Consider the following 18,453-nt stretch of genomic DNA (forward strand, 5'->3'; position numbering starts at 1 on the left):
GCCGCCCTTCTCCATTGTACTTGCTCCGCATGGTTCGGAGAGAAAGAAAGATAAGATTAAATCGGTAAGTTCAATTGGTAAGTCTGTAGCTTGCGCCATTTTAGCAGTATGCCGATAGTTTAGCCTCCGTCGAACTGTAGCAGCAGAGGGAAATTATTATGTAATAAAATATGTGACAGATGTGACAGCGTGACGCCGTGACATTCTGGCAAGGTTCTAACAGTACCCCCTCCTTAAAGTCGGCTCCTCCGGAGACGACCCTTCAAGACCTCCACGTTCGCCAATTTCGTTCCAACTTCTTAAGATATTCGGCATCAAACTGTTTGTCATCCCATCCGAATAAAGTCTTGGCTGTAAATCGATTAGGTAGTTCCCTTTCTTGGAACCCGGTGTCACGTAGAACGTGCTGTATCCTATTGAGTTCCCCATAGAGTTGGTGGAATTCAGTAATCAATTCTTTGGCGTTAGCCAAGTTTTCCTCGGGTTCCCACGAGTCTGCTTCTGCCGTATACCCTTTCCATCGCACTAAGTACCGCTTCTTTCCACGGAGCCATTTGGCGTTAAGGATTTTCTCCACTTCCCACTCCTGTTCTCCTTCTATTTCTACAGCCGGTGCTGGTCTACTCCCTTGTCCATCCACTTGTTCTCGATATAGTACTATTCGGCTGACGTTAACCACTGGATGAATCCGAATAGATCGGGGAAGATCTATTTCCACTGCGTTGGGGGAAATGATCTTCTTGATGGTGTATGGTCCAATGAACTTCTCCGTAAGTTTTCGGGTAGGTCGTCCCTGGATTTGAAGGTCCCGGGTAGCCAATAGAACTTTATTCCCCACTTTGTATTTCACCGCTTCTCCTCTGCTTCTATCCGCATACCTCCGCATATCGTCTTGTGCCTTTTTCAGGGCCGCTTGAGTTTCCTCGTGTTGAAGTTTCATACGGTCCGCAAAATCTACTGCCGCTGGATGGTTGCCTTGTCGTCGGAGATCGAAACCAGTTCTTGGGTGTCTTCCCACGTTGACCATAAATGGAGTTTCCTTTGTTGACGATTGTTCTTTATTGTTATAGGAAAACTCTGCTGTTGCTAACCAATCGGGCCAATCAGTTTGTCTATGATCGACAAATGATCGGAGATATTGTTCTAGTTCTTGATTGGTTCGCTCGGTTTGGCCATCTGTTTGTGGGTGAAACGCCGTAGATAACCTAGTATCAATTCCCAACATTTTATTCAACTCCTTTGTAAAGTCTGCAGCAAATTGCGGTCCCCTGTCTGAGATCACCGTTTCTGGTAACCCGTGCAACTTCCATACATGATCCCTGAACAGTTTGGCTAGTCCTAGCGCTGATGTTGTTTCCGTAGTTGGGATAAAGTGAGCCATTTTACTGAATCGATCACACACCACCAAAATTGAGTCCATTCCCTGTGATTCTGGTAATTTTACTATGAAGTCGACGGATACGTCGGCCCATGGTTTGGTGGGAATAGGATTCGGCATTAATTTTCCTGCCGGCGGGGTTGGTCGATTCTTGTTTCTGTTAGAATCTTGCCAGAATGTCACGGCGTCACGCTGTCACATCTGTCACATATTTTATTACATAATAATTTCCCTCTGCTGCTACAGTTCGACGGAGGCTAAACTATCGGCATACTGCTAAAATGGCGCAAGCTACAGACTTACCAATTGAACTTACCGATTTAATCTTATCTTTCTTGCCTCCGAACCATGCGGAGCAAGTACAATGGAGAAGGGCGGCGGCGGCTATAGGAAGAGAGGCAAGACCGGTAGGTTGGAACCTATCGGATCATCGGTGCAGACAGTGTGGGAGGGTATGCTTAGCAATGTGGGACTATGAGGAGCAGAAGGCGTGGGTGATACAGAGATGGGGATACTGGGGGCCGCAACAATGGGCAATAGCCGGATTCTTTGTGCTATGTCCATGTGATGCGATGTTAGGTAACTACTTCGGGACGTATTGGTTTGTGTGAGTAGATTACCGGTTTAGGAGTTGTTTGTGCTTGTGGACACTTTTATGGTTTGTTTGGTACTGTTGACGTTTTTATGATCAATTTACTTTTGTTTACTTACTTCTTACTCCACTCTTCTTTTCTCATGTCAAATGTATAATTAGTCTACTTTCTCATACGTACTTCTTTTCACATGTCAGTATATAAATAAGTTACCTAGGGTAGTTGGTCTGTGCGCCGTAGTCTAGGTATATAAAGTAGGTAGAAACTTGTAGAAGACTCCGTCGAGTTCTCTTAGGTTCACACCTAATAAACTTTTGTCACTTTCCTCTATAGTTCTTAAGTTCAGGTGTGACCTGTGACATCTCAGTCACAGTCGCCCTAACAACCGTGGTGAATGTTTTCCAGCCTGAGTAGTGATGTCCGAGGTTTAATGAGGCCGTGAAGATACTGGCAAGCGTCGGAGCTAATAGATCCGCTGCTTGTTGGAGTACTACGTTTGGGATACCATCCGGTCCTGGAGCTTTGTATGCTGATAGTCTGGCTATGTTGGCTGTGACTTGGTTGATTGAGACTTCGCTTCTGACTAGATGGGGTTCGGGGTATTCATAGTCTGCTGTGCGCATCAGCTGAGGTCTTTTGGGGAAGAACGATTCACCCAGTATCTTCGCCTTGTCCTCGTTTGTAGTAAATGCTAGCGTGGTGTTGTTTGGACCAGTAGTCCTGAGTGTAGGGATACGTGGGCTCCCTCCGTCTCCTACAGGTTCCGTGAGGTACCTGTTTGCCGTCCACATCTCTCTCTCCGCTGCTTCCTCTAGGAAATCCTCCCAATGCTTCTTTTTCGCTGCGAAGATGGTGTCTGCATAGCTATTCTTGAGCGCACGTAGTTCATTGTGTATAGGGTCGCCCATATTGCACTTAGCTTTTAGAGCTTTTCTGTTCGTCCTATTCAACTCCTTCTTTAGCGCTTCGAGCTCCTTCGTCCACCATCTCTTCATGTATGGGCTGATCTTGGCATCTGGGACAATCTCCTTGATCGTGTCTTGTATGATCCTGGTAAGTTCTTCGGCTGCCTCTTCCAAATCTTCTATCGTTTCCAGCTCCTCCTTATATCCAGCCCACCCTAACTTCTCTTCCAGTGTGCGCCTGAACTTGTCCCAATCTGTCATGCGGAAGTTCTTTCCTGGCGTGGTCTTGATACGTGATGCTGGTAACTCGAGGATGGTCATTATGGGAAAGTGATCTGTGTTTGGTGGCCTCCATGATGCGTCTACATCACAGTTTATGATCAGATCCTCCAGATGTCGTGAGATGAACACGTTGTCAGGCCTTGTGTATCGTTTCGTTCTGTGAGTGCAGAGGGTGGGGATGTCCCTTGGGAGTGCCATTAACATATCATGTTCGGCGAGTATTTCGATGAACTTTTCTGCCCTATCCCGGTATTGCCCTATGAAGAGGTCTACGTCCTCCACTCTGTCCCACATGGGATGGTGTCTGTTGAAATCGCCACACCAGATTGTATGTCTATTCTCAGCTCCGTAAAACTCTTGACGATTATTGCGTAGGTAGTTGTTGAGCTTGGTTTGGACGCTATTGCTGTCGCAGGGGTTGTAGACATTGAAGATCGCGACATTGCCTTGTAAGGTTTTGATTTTGGCTGCTGTGATGTCGTTGGTACCGGGGATCTCAATGATTTCCCAATCGTTGGTGTTGATCGTGCTGTTGATCCACATTGCTGATCTGACTTTTCCAATCCCTTCCTTGTTTCGAGATACCGGGTACACTTGTCTGAAGTTTTTGGGTGTGCGTATGTTTCCGTATTTTGTGATGTGCGGCTCCTGTAGACAAATTATGTCCCAGTATTTACCCAAGTTACGATTGATGAGGTCCAGATGCGCTGCTTCTGATCTGTTCATATTGATTTGTAATATCCGTAGCCTCTGTTCGTTTGGTTGTAGATTCATATTCTAGTGGTAGGTTGAGGTTCGCTATGTTGAGTCTGTTGCACGTTGTTGTCGGATATGGGGTGGGGATAATAAGAGAGAGTGTTTTCGGGAGTGCGTGAGTTGTACTCCTGCAATTTCTTCTTGAAGGTGGGGCATCGGGAGCTGTATGCTTCGTGTCCGTCCTCCTTACAGTTGACGCATCTGAGTTTGTCGCTGCTGCATGATCTCGAGTCGTGGCCTGGTTCCCCACACCTTCCGCATGTTGCCTCCCTCGAACAGTCCTTTGCCTGGTGTCCATAGTGTTGGCATTTGGCGCATCTCATGGGTATCCTCTTGTCCTTATCGACACTAATCCGTAAACCGTGGTAGGATATGAATCCCCTCCCTAGTAGCAATGCATTGGTTTCTGAGCCGTCCGCGAACGTCAGGAGCAAGTGTGCATGGGTCTGGCCTGGGTTTCTTTTCTCTGCCGCCTTAACCCACTTCGCCTTGAGCAACATGTTCTTATCCCAGCAGTTCTCCTCCCTCAGTTCATTTACATGTTCCTCATTGTCCGGGTTGAACAGATCGATTGGCATGAATTTGGCTAAGACATTAAACGATCTCGGTGTGAAGTCTACTTCGATGCCTGCATGCTTTCTGAATTCCGCCGAGTTTCCGGGATCCCTTATCCATTCGCCAGATTCCACTGAATTGAGTTCCAGAAGTATTCCGCCATTCCCGAGTTTCCTGACTAGAAAGACATCTATATTCGGAGGCGCATTCGCTTTTCTTAGCGCTTGACGGATCTCATCTCTGATTGATATGTTACTTAGCTTTTGCAGCCTGTGTTCGCCATCAAGATCGAACACAAGCTGCCTGGCCTGCGCTTTTGCTCTCTCAAAGGCTCTGGCTTCGGGGCGGGAGTTTGAGGTGGGATTATTAGGCGTGGTACTTGCTACATTAGAGTACGATGAGGTTATCGGGGTGGGGGGAGCTGGCTGTGAGTTAGGCGTTCTGGGTTGATTGTTGGCGGCGGTTTTAGATTCTTTCAGTTCTTTTGTCGCCTCCTCTAGTGCTGTCGTGGCTCTGATTATCGTGTCTTGTAGAGTTGTTTTCATCTCTTCTATGGCTTTGAAGGCCGCTGCATCGCTTCCTTTACCTCCTCGTATCTCTCCTTCCTCTTCCTCAACTTCTTCTCTGCCTAACTCCTGTTGTCTCTCGTTGTATATCGTGGCTTCCAGTATGAATGCTGCTGCTTCGATGCTTTTCTTGATTGCGTCTTTCGAGAGTGTGGTGTCCGAGGCTATTTTGTATAGCACCGAAATGATGTCGTCTGAAGAGAGTCCATCTACATCATGAATGAGCTTCTTGTCTAGTAGGCAGGTCCAAGCCTCGTGCAGCTTCCTGTCATCACTGTCCTCGTCTTCATCATCTGAAATGCTCTCGGCTCCCTGTGGGGGTGCCGTGTCCTCTAGTTTGCGTGTTGAGTCATTCTCTGTGTCTGCGCTAAACGGTGAGGAGGTGGCTGGAGGTGGCTGCGTGGCATAGCGCTCCGCTGTATCGGGTACTGTTAGAGCTGGTGATGCTGGTGCTGGTTGGCTAGCAATTCTTCTGAGTTGGGGCGTGGCGGTGATCGGGGACGTCCCGTGTTTATCTGGCGGTTTCTTCTGGCCAGTTGTTAGACTCTCAGACCCTTTGGGTTTGCGGCCAGGGAGGAATGCAGTAATAGATCTCTTTCTAACGCTACTACGGGTAGATGCCATGTCTAATAACCTAGAAAGCCGAGCAGAGTGCTGAGCAGTTCCGGGGTCCTTGACTGGTTACCACGTGGTTCAGGTCGAAAAGAGTTAATAAACAAGGTTTGAACGTGCCGTTGCAAGAAGGATGAATCCTGGGCAAAAGCACTGTTTTGCTTCGCGCGGAGTGTCTGATAGAACTTGTACAAGGCGCTATCAGAGTGAAGACTGACGTGGTGATAGAGAAGAGGTTCTAACCTGTCTTACGAATGAGTCGATGATGGACATGACTGGGAATTGTAGGCCATAAAAGATGATCAACGAACTTACCAACTTCGGACTTGATGCGACACGCGCAAAAGATGCAGTGGCGGTGGTTCGTCCTCCATAGCCTTTTCAAAGACGATTCGTACGATATCTAGAGGAAGACTGGAGAAGAGTTAAATTCCTTTATGAGCCTATGGCAAAATTGCACTTCACAACAACACATACACTTCAAGTTCTTGATAGTCGACATTGTCCATGACTGAAGGATCGGAAGGTAAAAATGACGCCCTGCCAGCTGGCAATGATGATGATGCGGTACTTAAAATAGCGTGATTATCCGCGACCTGGTCTGCTGTCGTCCGAGTCAGATCTGGACAAGGGATATGGGCGAGAACGATGAACGACCAAAGTCACTGGAACTAAGGTGTCCGGGTCTTCCCTGAAGTTTGGAGAGCAGTTTCAGGGTCGCCACTGGAAGTAGATAGTCTAGTAATTTAACATGATACACGCTAGTCCCAACGCGTGTCTGGCACATACCCTCAACTGCTGTCTCCTAGAATGATTAGACACCAGAAGATAAACAATTTAGCCTTGACGATGTCGTCCAATTCTGCAGACGCAGATACACGAAGATGTGTTGGGGCCACGTTACTGCCATTGGTCAGGGTTGAATCCAGTAGCGCTCACTATAAAATGGCGTTGACACAATGAATAACGTCATCTCCTAAGCTTGAGCCTTCTTGCCGAGCAACCTTCTACGAAACTGTAATTTCTTTGCCAAGGTTGCCTTGAAATTTCGTGCGTATCCCTGTTTTGTCTTGAACCACGGAGCTGACTTCAAGGTTAACCCAGGTCTAATTGTTGCATGCCATGGTACCGAAAAGAGAAGCAGAGTCCAATACAGACTCCCTCGTGGACATAGAAATTAAATCTGAGTCTTCAGACGAGCTGGAACCAATGGACCAGTTCTTCAGCCAGTACAGCTGGTTTGACTACAACGCGCCTCTACCAGCATCGCAACAGTTCAAACGTCTTCGGGAAGAGGCAGGATGGAACAGGGGTGACGCCGAAGGAACCCAAGCGTGGGAAGGATACAGAACTGCCCTCGTTAGGCAATTTAATTCCACCTACTCGAGCGACTTGGATGATTTAGAGGCATGGCATGCCCTCATACGCCATATCGGTGTCGTAGAGCTTCCGAATACTGCTGAAGAATGTCAGACGGTGAGAAATCACTTTTACTTCCAGAGGTACTTACACCAACCCATTTCTTCATCTAGCTTATTGAGGGGAAATACATCAACCTCGTCGACCTCGTTGACGCCCGCAATGATCCCACCATTGTGATCGAACACTTTGCTAATGAGATTGAACTCAGTGAGTATACTCGCGCAAATGATAAAATCTTCCCTCGCGGTCATATCGAAGCAGGGAGCTTGTTAACGTTCCTTCTTCGGAGGATCTTTCGACCTCGCAATCCGGAGGGGGTGAGGCTCAAATGTGAGAAGGGGAAGGTGAGAAATAGAAAGCGTGGCAAGAAAACGGCGCGTCAGGATCTCTTGGGAAAAGCACCTGGTCCCCTCAAACTCAATTCTCGCAAGCCCGCCGCCGACGACTAATAATAATCACCTATAGAATATGAGCTTGGAAATCTTGCTATTCGTAATCAGGAGCTCCTAGACTTCTTAATGCAATCCTCCTGTTAAGATAATTTCACTATATAATCAAAACATTCAGCTTCAGCTTCAGCCGCCTGTGTTATGGTGTCTGATTGACCGACTGACTACTTGTCCTATTCTCTTTGCAATATCTAACCCTTTTCTTGCTTTTGCTTTCTGCACCGTCCGTTGCGTGTTCGAGAGGCATGGGCGCTAGATGTATGGTGTGCTTTTCTACATTCTCTTCCTCTATGTAATACAACAGGTATCCAATGGGTGAAAGTGAGGTAGTCTGGACACGTTTAGTAGATATATATATTTTTCATCTTCTCCCCAACAAGCCCCCAGCCTCCTTACACCCAACTTCGAGGTTCCTTCAACACTTGAACCAGTTTGGCCTCTTCCGTTCCTTCTTCTGTTCCAAGCTCAGACATATACTCCCATCTCGCCGTTTCTGGCAAACTCATGAGGATACTCTCCGTACGAGCACCCGGCGTCATCAATCCGAACTTGGTACCACGATCATAAATGAGATTGAATTCGACATAACGTCCACGACGAATGAGTTGCCAACGACGATGGTGTTCAGTGTAAGGTGTCGCATGTCGGGCTTCGAGAATAGGAATATATGAGGATGTAAAAGAATCTCCGACTTCTTTGACGAATGCGAAGACCTCGTCGGGGGTCACAGGTCTTTTAATTCCAGAATCAGAACTGAGACGCTGGTGTGGCCCAGAGTTCAGATCATCGAAGAATAAACCACCAATGCCACGAGTTTCGTTACGATGCTGGATTAAGAAATATTCATCGCACCACTTCTTGAACGAAGAGTATAATTCTGTGCCATGTTTATCACAGGCATTCTTGATACTCGTATGGAAATGCTTCGCATCGGATTCATAAAGGTATGATGGAGTCAAATCAGCACCTCCACCAAACCACCAAGCAAGGATTTTAGGAGATGTGGTGTTATCGTTTACGGGTTCCGTGATCTCGAAATAGCGATAATTCGCGTGACAAGTGGGTGCGTGTGGGTTCCGTGGGTGAATAACGAGACTGATACCGGCGGCAAAAAATGGAAGTCCTTCGGGGCGATCGGGCAATGGCATAGATGTATGATCTGCACGCATCTGCCTGATCGCTGCAGGGGGAAGGACGCCATGCACGACCGAAATGTTAACGCCAGCTTTCTCGAGGATTGACTGATGCGACTTGGTGCCAGCTTCATCACCTGTGGGACAAGCGAAGACGCAAGAACGACCTGAGCCACCTTGTGTGCGGATCCACGAATCTCGTTTGAAGGGAGGGGCATCAGGATCGAGTTTCTCGAAGGTTGTGACGATGTGTTCCTGCAGGTTGTTGACATATTCTTCCATGCGCTGGCGCATAGGCTTTGTAGATGTGGAATCCGTCATGGTGAAGGTCAAGTGTATCGAGTGGTCTGGTTGCGATTGTGAAACGCTGGGAAGGTGATTTATGTCCGGGGCTGTCAAGAACTGAGCGAATTCAAGATCTAGACGCTATTTGGTTATTTGGTTTGATCTAGATGTTAGTCTTGAAGACCTTGGCATCTGCCACATATTTTGCCACCCCTATATACCTGGAGGTCTTGCTGATCATGAGACTTTGCCACTGTTTGCAATACAGAATGGTAACATACAATACGCCTTGTTTCTGTGATGTATAACCTTACCCCAGTCCTCTGCGAAATCTAAAAAAAAAACATGATTTTCCTTCGATAAATGCTAGGGTATATCTATATATCCTACACCCAATTCAAAATCATTGTGACAATATAATGACTTATCGACGATGACTTAATTACCTCCCCATCCCCCATCCTATTCACCAAGCAAAGTGAACCGCAGCTGATCCGTTACAACTTAACCGACTACCGTACAGAACGCCATCAGCTAGATTAAGATCAATTGCTGAACAACATGTTTAACAACACCAGTCCTTTCCTTCCAAAAGTTATTGTCTAGAACCTTGTCTGAAAATGTAAGAAATTATCCTTCGTTATATGTCCACCATGCAAAGGGTGGATCAAGTTCCGCTTTATTGAAGTCAGATATCTGAAATTCTAGTATACAATGCGCCAAGTATTCAACAGCAATCCGACAGTGTCCCAAGAGTAAGATACCATTGAGGCGCCTGAGAAAATAATAGAGAAAACGATTTCGATGATGTACGAGCAAAGAAGAATGCAACAAGAGAAACAAAAGAACGTGACAGAGCAATGCTTAGACGCGACTAACAAGAAGAAAGAAGAGGCAATGCAATATGATGTGATAAGTTAGGGGATGGACCTCAACACCCAATCTCCAAAAGCAAAAACGGCTCGTTATGACATGAGTTTATCGCCCCAAACAAGTCTGTGCCTATGAGCACGATAGGCACCGGCAACTGCTATCCAGAGGAGCCAGAAGCAAGCCATGAACGAGACGATAAAGAGGGTGCGCATGATGGCCTTCCACCGCCAAGAAACTGGACTTGTCGAAGTGAAGATTATACGACGCCATCGCTCATAAAAGTCAGTATTCAACCAGTCAAGTTCGGATACAAGGATCCTGGCCTGAGTCGCAAGAAAGGAGAAGGAATAATCAGTCAAGCGATTAGCATACTTTTAATAAAGAAGATTGCGCACAGTTTCATGCCCCGACAAATAAACATCAGCGATGCAATTAACCTGCGACTGTATCACAGGAAGTTCCGCCCCGAGCTTTACAAGTGTTTCCATTGACTCGTCCAACTCTTCTTCGATACGCGGCACCTGAACATTTGAAGCACGGTCTACTCGGTTCGAATTGAGCTGTTATCACTATGAGTTTCCCATTGCAATCCAGATGTCAAATGATGACTGACCCGAAGGGTATGCATCGTCTGCTGCACATCACTATCGAAGGTACGAAATTCAGCGAGATGGTGAGATAGCGTTGCCTTTGAAACGTTGGGAGAAAAGTTCTTGGAGAGACCAGATAAACATACCTCCACGTCCCTCATCTGCCCCTCGTATTCAACAGCCTTTTTGGAAGCCTTCCTCAGTGCCATCTCGAGTTTCCTGCAAGGCGAGATGGTCAGAGATATACACGACATTCATGCATACAAAGCGTACTGTGTCGATGGAAATCCGAAGTGGGCATCCTGGCGGGAGCTAGAAGGGATCCCTGAGAACTGGGAAGACATGAAATTGAAAGCGAGGAAAGAATAAGCTGCATGGTACTAGATATACATAAGGAGGGTTGGTTACGTAATAAAGTCATAGATGCCTCAAGGCCGATCCCTGGCTGATCGAACCCACATGTGCTGCCAATCGTTCCTGCCAGCCTCCTGACTTCAAATCTCCCGACTAAAGGCTCAACGAATGTATGGTAGCTGCTCATCTTGCGCTTCACCCCACACACAACTTTTTAGACGTGCGTCGAGTTACCTTCTCCAGATCAGCCAATATAATGCCGAACTATATATATCTCGGCTCCCGTTCCGACCAAACCTGTCATGAGATCAGTCCTGAACTCACACAGCTTCACGCCTACTGTCCTTTACTCAGCTGACCCTTAGAGCTTAGCTGACAATACTTCTTGAGCTTTGAGCGGCTTCATGAATCATATTATGTCCATGTTTAATTAGTATACTCAGCAGGTATTGATCGAAATTTGATTCACAAAACTTCATTTTCTCGTATCATCGAGTGGAGGTGTCTCCATGTGGCCTGTCTTATGCGGCGTTGACGGTGACATTCTCTCCAGAGATGGCGGACAACTTCTTTGCTGCAATGACAGATCTCTTGACATGAAATTGATGAAAAGATGAATCCTGTCATAGACTAAGTACCACAACTAATTATAAGGCACGACCTTCCGGAGGTCCTTCCGGCATCTAGATATTTTCGAAGCGGAATGGAAAACTGTGTAACGACTCCAAGGTTCTTTTTTCTTACGCGACGCTCGAGCACGCTCCGAGGTAATAAGCGACTAAAAATGTGTGCTATCAAGTAACAAAGCTTAAAAATATGATAATTTTGGCGAGGTTTGCGCGTCAAGCGCATTGAGCTCGTAAGTGCCTGGGGAGCGATCCTTGGCGTGATATGATGTGAGAATCAATAAGAGAATATCGAGTTGAATCTACGAGTGGCGTACAAAGAGAAGAATGGTACATGTCAAGGGGAACGGAGTAGTAGCTGTTACATAAGGGATAGGAAGCAAGGACGAGGGAAGAAGGGGGTAAACTGGGAAGCATTGGCTGAGGACCTGAAGTGCTTGATGGGGAGGGGTAACGAAGGGCTGATTCCTAAACCGCGTGATAGAAAGAGTTCTTGTGGGCCGGGAGTGGCACAACCGCTCGTATGGGAGGTGAGACGATCTTGAGACAATCGCTGTTGAGAAAGCGAACGAGGATGGAGCGTGTCGGTGGAGAAAGCTTGCGAAGTCTGCTCTGTGGTCCGTGGGACCGTCTCTGGGAGGCACGGCATTGACAGGACCATTCAATTGGCTCTGGCAATGAAAGCAGCCGGTTTCCTCGTTCGAAAGGGACTAAGGCGGAACTCGGGTGGCTCGAGTGAGTCTAGCAAACAATTGTGGATTGGCGCTGCATTCCCCGACCTGTGCTATTAAACCTTGCTTCCCCTCCTTCAAGCTCCAAGCTCCAAGCTGAGGAAACTTAGAAGGAAGTTACACGTCATCTTCTACTTACCACATAACCTCCCAATTGTTTCCACCCTGGCCTATACACGATTCTATATTCCACCCACTCCAAACTCCTAGACAGCGCACTTCACATATAGTTGATCAAAACTCATCTTTAGTTACCGACCTCCCAACCTGGAAATTTTGGTTTTATAATCCATGCCGCCCCGCCGATCACCTCGAGATAGGGTTCCATCATGAGTTGGTATTAGGATTTATAATTGGTAAAGAAGAAGTCTGAGGAAAGCTCTAAACATCATTTAGCATGGTTTATCTCAGCGAAGTTTATCTTGGCTTTTAGGTAAATCGGCAACTTAATGAATTTACTCGTGCTTGGAATGCCGGTCAACTTGGCCTTGGGCATTTCATTACGAGTCGATTAGCATTGGCATCATGTGTCAATATATTTACTTTCTATCTCTGGTTCGTATCCTGATCTCGTTAAACGGGGATTCCATTATTCAATACTATAGGTGGTGATCATGCTTATGCCAAGATGACCATTGTGAACAAGCTCGTGTCGTGTGTACTATGGCAGCTTGCACTCACCGAGCGAGACTCTAGGATGTGATGATATTGACACCAGTGAGTCATTTTGGTTGAGTGGATATTTTGTATATGTTTCAGTGACTGAAATTCAATTTCCCCACTAAAACAACATTGTATAGTACCACGGGGGCTAAATTTTGTTTTGAATTTCAAGCCCCGACTCAAGTACTCATGCCCGAGGTTACCTCTTCTGGTTTCCCAGTGAGGCTTAGCGCATTGGCTGTAACGACTTGCTCTTCAACATATTGAAACCCTTGCAGCTGACCGCTGCTGCACATGTTCCTTTATCATTCACGGGAAGTTCTCGCTCCCACTGGAGATTTTCCAAAAGCAAAGAATTCCTTTTCAAATGCCTTCCTTCAGCCAGGGTTCACGATTCTGCGTTCTCGGACGGTTTTCCATCGCGCCAGGCCTTTCGAATCTAATCCAGCTAACTGGATACAGGGGTCCAGGAGGACCCAACAAGAAGACTCTACATCGGGTGTATGTTACTTCGTGCAGCGGCATCAGTGATTCCCTTTGCCAATCTTGTTTAAATCAAATGATCTTTCTTCCGTCCGCATCTTCGATACTCGCACCTGGCTTACGCTATGCATGCCCATCTCTTCTTCATATCGGAGGAGGCATGCTATTACCCAGACTTACTGTGAAGACTTATCGAGCAACAAATGAACGCTAGAAGCGGGCGTTCTCTTCGCCATTCCTCTTGACGGTCCTCAGAATGATTTCGTAGCCAGAACGTCAGGAGAAACATTCAGGTTTTACTGTCATATCTCTATTGCATATCATGCTGGAGAGAAACCTGGATAGAGACCGCGAGGAAGTTGATCATGTTGCACCGGTATCAGGTGGGTTCAGCCTTTCACTTTCTCCGGCATCATCTCGTCTCTTAGGAATCTCTACCTATGAAGCATACTATATAAAAGACCCAATATGACTGCTATGACACTAAGGCCTCCCCAAGGATTTTTATCTGCACCCTTTCTCGAGTCAATTGCTCCGTCATGGTCTTCTGGGTTACTTTCTTGCCTTTCTTCACGGTCTCTGTTCGGGGAGCTCTGTCCTACCTTCTCAAAGAAACAGTATGGAATAGTTTCGATCATCACGCACGGGATGTTTTAGCCCTTGCTACTCCATCGCTCCCTCAATTCGTCATCTACAATGATGCCTACGATGGAAACGTTGATGCCCAATGTTTCAAAGATAAAGGCAAAGTAACGGTGAACCACACCATTGCGCTTTCTTGTCGATCTTGTTATCGGGGTCAGGGATTCAATGTTAAGAGTGTCAAACTGTGAAAGCGCCACGTAGTTGGCCTCATTCACATTCAACAGCGTCTTATCGTTCTTGTTGCGACAAGATGTGGCAGCCCAAAATTATTCAGTGACAGCGGAGTCATCACCTCGTCATAGGCTTACGACTGGACTACGCTCACAAATCCTCAACGTTCAAACACTAAAAGCCAATACACTGCAGCTGGTATCAAACTCATCGCCTCGGCTTTCGGGTCCACGGACGTTCCTACTACCATCAATGCTGACCCTGTGGCCGCTGCAAACACTTTTGCGGCCTGGGTCGAACAGTATGGCCTGGATGGCATTGATGTAGATTACGAAGATTTCATCGCGTTTAAAATCGGAAACGAAAATGCGGAGGTATGTCGATACGCCAACCTTTGATGCTATTCTGACAAAACTGGATTTAGTATTGGTTGATTATCTTCACCAAGCAGCTCCGCAAGCAGTTGCATCAAGGAAGTTATGTCCTAATTCATGCTCGTATGTCGATGTATCTGCTGCCTGAACAAGAGCTAACTTCGATGCTCTTTAGCCGTTACACCATGGTGGTTGATATGCAATTTGACTCTATTTTAACTGCTTGCTTCAATAGATTCTCTCGAAACAGATGGAGCGGAGGAGGTTATCTCAAGGTTCACCAAGGTGTCGGCAATCTTATCGATTGGTACAATGTCCAATTCTACAACCGTACGTCCCCTCCGTCCAAATTTACTTTCGCATCACCAATCATATGAACAGAGGATCCAGGTGTCAACGAGTACACCGCTTGTAATAACCTTCTAACAGCTTCGTCAAGTACCTGGCCCAAAACTTCTGTGTTCGAGATTGCCGCAAGTGTCGTCCCACTCAGTAAGATTGTCATCGGAAAACCAGCCACAGCTAGTGACGCCGGAAGCGGGTTCATTTCAACTTCGGTTTTGCGCGCAGCAGGCAAAAAACCAAGGATGGAGTTAGTCATCTCTTTTAAAATTCTAGAAAACGAGGACTAATGCCTTGATTCCTAGACGGTGGTATTATGACCTGGCAGGTATGTATTTTGATATAGTTCGAAGTTGAAGATTGATGTTCGATTATTTTGAATTAACTAGTACCCCCAAGCCGCCTCTCCTTGGATTACTTCTGTTCGTTCGCTCTCTTGGCCTGTATAAGGCTAGATAGACCATTAGAACGGTTTGTAGATAGTCCTCGCTTTGAATCCATAGGGATCTGATTCACACATTTTTGGATATACTTGTCAAAATTGGGATTGCAAGACATGTTGGATCGAGAAGAAGTTTCTGGTGGCATCCAATCCGTATTTCGCGATAGTCGATTTGTCCTATCCACAGAACAGAGTTTGAAGTTTCCCACACGCGATCCTACGATCGGAGCTCAATTCGCCATATCGGGGGATGCGCATCGCGTGGCTCTGTTCCAAAAACAGGCCGCTCGGGTCTGTTCTCGGGTTTGCTTCAGACCATTCGCATGGTCTCATTTCCTCAGCTGACATCGTTCAATTATTTCCGCTCGAAATGACATTCCCATTTCACTTCCCCTTGCGCCTGTTTTTCCGATATGCCATGGTGTTGTAATGGAGTCAAAGGCTCTGTGTTGTCGCTCGCTTTCAGTTACGATGGTTTCTTCGATCTGAAGTACCCGCTTGATCATAAATTCCTCGACTCGAGGTTCAACTGACTCGAAAGGCAAAAACGGGACCGTGATGTCGGGGGGGTCTAGACCATCCGGCCCAAGACACAGCTCGACCCCACTTGCGCATGCACCAATTTCTTCATCCGATCGACAGCATGGATATTAGACGTTCTGAAGTCCCTGCGCAAGTCCTTCGTTTCTACGCCATGCGATTTCTAGAGTCCTTCACGAACTGAACGCAATGTCATGGGAATCGGAAAGCCACGGCATCTGCAGTGTGAGCTTTTTGGCTCTCATTTCGAATCTCTCACTCATGGCCCAATATCTCTTCCATATGATGTTCCGCGTGCTCTAGCTTCGTCCTCACTATCTGGAGAAATGTACCATATTGCTGCTCAGAATGATTTTATGGGCCGCGGATGCACGCCTCATTTTCTGTCAGCCAAGAAACATGAACTCTCCGAATTCCTTCGGCATCTACACGATAACAAGGTTTTCTGGGTCACTTGCCATATGGTTGATGCAAGTTTGCCTTATTCTCGACTTTTAGGACATTGCACTCTCAAAATGTTCCCAAGTGTTTGAATGGTACTTTGGGAGGTATTTAAATGCGACCAAGAGCGACATAATGAGCTTCAAGGTCCACCACCCCTTCCTCGGTCTCTGAAGTCAATTATACCGACAAAGATGTTTGGATACACTCGCATCGCTGCTCTTCTTACTGGTCTCTCTAGCCTACTGGCTGTGGCTGCTTTGCCCCTTGAATCCTTCAACCTCACTGATACGGCAAAACACTTCCTCACCGAACGTGCCAAGAACGCCGTCCCAGGGGCACCACGCTTCGTCGTCTATGGTGATAGATTCGTCTCAGGTATCACTGGACCACCGCCAGTTAACGATGTTCGGGTAAATGCATTCATCTTTCGACGTGAACTCATATGCTAATCGTCCTTAACCGTAATGCAGGGTTTCAACGTTTTGTCTGTCCATGTTTTCAATCTTTATGAATATTACTAAAGCGTTTTCAGTGCCCTTTCTTTCCTCTTGACTTCAGGACCCGCTGATAAAGTACGATCCGATCAATTTACCACCTAAAAATCTAATTCTAACCCTCGCGTTTGTTTCCAGGCTATTGAATGGACTTGGCTCACGGACGCCGAACGTTCTAATATCTTAACTCAGTACCATAACGCCGGCATTCAAATTATCGTATCGGCTTTCGGTGCTACGGATGCTCCCACTTCAACTGGTAGAGATCCAATCGCCACCGCAAATACAATGGCCAACTTTGTCAGGGACTTCCGGCTAGACGGTATTGATGTCGACTACGAGGTAAAGCTACACTATACTCGGATCATATGATATATAACTGGAAGATTTAGGACTTCAACGCATTCAACGCTGGAAATGGATCGGCTGAGGTGACTTTCTCCCCCCCTATTAACAAATACATTTTTGACATGTTCCCGTAGCAATGGCTCATTAGCTTCACCAGACAACTTCGACAACAACTGCCTTCAGGCGCTATTCTTACTCATGCCCGTGAGTTTTGATTCACCTTCTATGCAACTATATTTGGCTAAGTTCGCCTCAGCTGTCGCTCCATGGTACAGTTTATATTTGATTGATGTGGTTTATCACCTCTTGAAATTAAAACTAGGTTTTCGGCAAGCAGATTCCCTGCAGGTGGATATCTCGCCATCCACCGAAGTGTTGGAAACTTGATCGACTGGTACAATGTTCAAGTAAGTTTACCTTTGGCCTCGTATGTTCACATCCAACTCACGGGTATCTGTCGCGTAGTTCTATAACCGTAAGCAAAAAATATATATATACCGAAATTATTCTCAATGTTCACATGACTTTTAGAGGGCACCAGTGAATACACCACCTGCAACAACCTTCTTAACACATCTTCTGGTACCTGGCCTAACTCCGCTGTTTTCCAAATCGCGGCCAGTGGTGTTCCTCTCTCAAAGATTGTCATCGGAAAACCCGCCACCTCAGGCGATGCCAGTAACGGATTCATGTCGACCTCAACTTTGGCTCAGTGCGCGCAGCAGGCAAGGAACCAAGGCTGGAGTACGTATCTATATTGTTGCATTACCTTTGGAGTGTGCACTGACCATGAGAATGTACGATTAGATGGTGGTGTTATGGTTTGGCAATACCCTAATGCAAACGCTAATTGGATTCGGGATGTCCGCTCGCTCGCATTCCCCGTGTAACGGCTTTTCGGTGACTAGTGTGGCCTGCCCACAGGCTACACCCCGAGTTATGACAAAAATGTGTTGACGAATCTTTCGAAGACCATAAAACTGTAAACATCCAAATCGGAAATTGTATCATATTGATTTTGTACGAAGAGGATATGGAATATAAATGTACATCAACTTCAGGAAAAGAGAAAGTAGAATCCCCACAAATGAGGAAGGTGAATCCACATACAATAGAACACAGGCGCATCAATGAGCAAGTAACGAGTGTCGCTATCACATGAACCAGTGACAGGAACCATCCATTGGCCATGACATGAATGAAAGCGCTAGACGAGAATCGAGATAGAGCCTAGACGCTGCTAGAAACCGAGTGGCTAGTATAGTACTTGACTCGAATCTGTTTTTGGAATGATTGGAACATCTTAATTTAATCCTGGTCCTCTAGCCCGAGGTACAGATGAGTTAAATATGGTAGATAATGAGGTCTGGAGAAGGCTGGAGAGGGCGAGCCCCTGG

The 18,453-nt window shown here is 46.5% G+C and overlaps 6 protein-coding genes across 6 annotated transcripts; 3 read left to right on the plus strand and 3 right to left on the minus strand.

Annotated features, from left to right (window-relative positions):
* Positions 1-3,740: 3,740 nt before the first annotated feature.
* Positions 3,741-3,932, minus strand: AGABI2DRAFT_71908 (hypothetical protein; the record flags this gene model as incomplete). Its single annotated transcript, XM_006461814.1, has 1 exon — positions 3,741-3,932. A coding segment is annotated over one exon (192 nt), but the record flags the coding sequence as incomplete, so codon positions are not given.
* Positions 3,933-6,633: 2,701 nt separating this feature from the next.
* Positions 6,634-7,633, plus strand: AGABI2DRAFT_178859 (hypothetical protein). Its single transcript, XM_006461815.1, has 3 exons — positions 6,634-6,697; positions 6,752-7,123; positions 7,180-7,633. Exons 2-3 carry the CDS (start codon positions 6,770-6,772, stop codon positions 7,516-7,518), a joined length of 693 nt encoding a protein of 230 aa, XP_006461878.1. The 5' UTR covers positions 6,634-6,697; positions 6,752-6,769; the 3' UTR covers positions 7,519-7,633.
* A 9-nt stretch (positions 7,634-7,642) lies between these two features.
* AGABI2DRAFT_193243 (hypothetical protein) lies at positions 7,643-9,131 on the minus strand. The gene has a single exon (XM_006461816.1). It carries the CDS (start codon positions 8,970-8,972, stop codon positions 7,911-7,913), a length of 1,062 nt encoding a protein of 353 aa, XP_006461879.1. The 5' UTR covers positions 8,973-9,131; the 3' UTR covers positions 7,643-7,910.
* Positions 9,132-9,744: 613 nt separating this feature from the next.
* On the minus strand, positions 9,745-10,783 carry AGABI2DRAFT_193244 (hypothetical protein). Its single transcript, XM_006461817.1, has 5 exons — positions 10,673-10,783; positions 10,546-10,618; positions 10,423-10,497; positions 10,205-10,369; positions 9,745-10,132 (listed from the first exon to the last, which is right to left on the minus strand). Exons 1-5 carry the CDS (start codon positions 10,741-10,743, stop codon positions 9,902-9,904), a joined length of 615 nt encoding a protein of 204 aa, XP_006461880.1. The 5' UTR covers positions 10,744-10,783; the 3' UTR covers positions 9,745-9,901.
* A 3,012-nt stretch (positions 10,784-13,795) lies between these two features.
* Positions 13,796-15,213, plus strand: AGABI2DRAFT_178861 (hypothetical protein; the record flags this gene model as incomplete). The annotated part of the gene is made up of 6 exons (XM_006461818.1): positions 13,796-14,005; positions 14,204-14,446; positions 14,497-14,776; positions 14,828-15,038; positions 15,094-15,116; positions 15,178-15,213. Coding segments are annotated over 6 exons (1,002 nt in total), but the record flags the coding sequence as incomplete, so codon positions are not given.
* Positions 15,214-16,272: 1,059 nt separating this feature from the next.
* AGABI2DRAFT_136775 (hypothetical protein) lies at positions 16,273-18,012 on the plus strand. The gene is made up of 11 exons (XM_006461819.1): positions 16,273-16,624; positions 16,685-16,698; positions 16,747-16,786; positions 16,847-17,050; positions 17,101-17,139; positions 17,191-17,260; positions 17,313-17,325; positions 17,379-17,463; positions 17,522-17,531; positions 17,588-17,800; positions 17,864-18,012. The coding sequence occupies exons 4-11, from the start codon at positions 16,997-16,999 to the stop codon at positions 17,944-17,946; spliced, it is 567 nt and encodes a 188-aa protein (XP_006461882.1). The 5' UTR covers positions 16,273-16,624; positions 16,685-16,698; positions 16,747-16,786; positions 16,847-16,996; the 3' UTR covers positions 17,947-18,012.
* Positions 18,013-18,453: the final 441 nt, after the last annotated feature.

The sequence above is a fragment of the Agaricus bisporus genome (assembly GCF_000300575.1).
Source record: "Agaricus bisporus var. bisporus H97 unplaced genomic scaffold AGABI2scaffold_6, whole genome shotgun sequence".
NCBI classification, from domain to species: Eukaryota; Fungi; Basidiomycota; class Agaricomycetes; order Agaricales; family Agaricaceae; genus Agaricus; species Agaricus bisporus.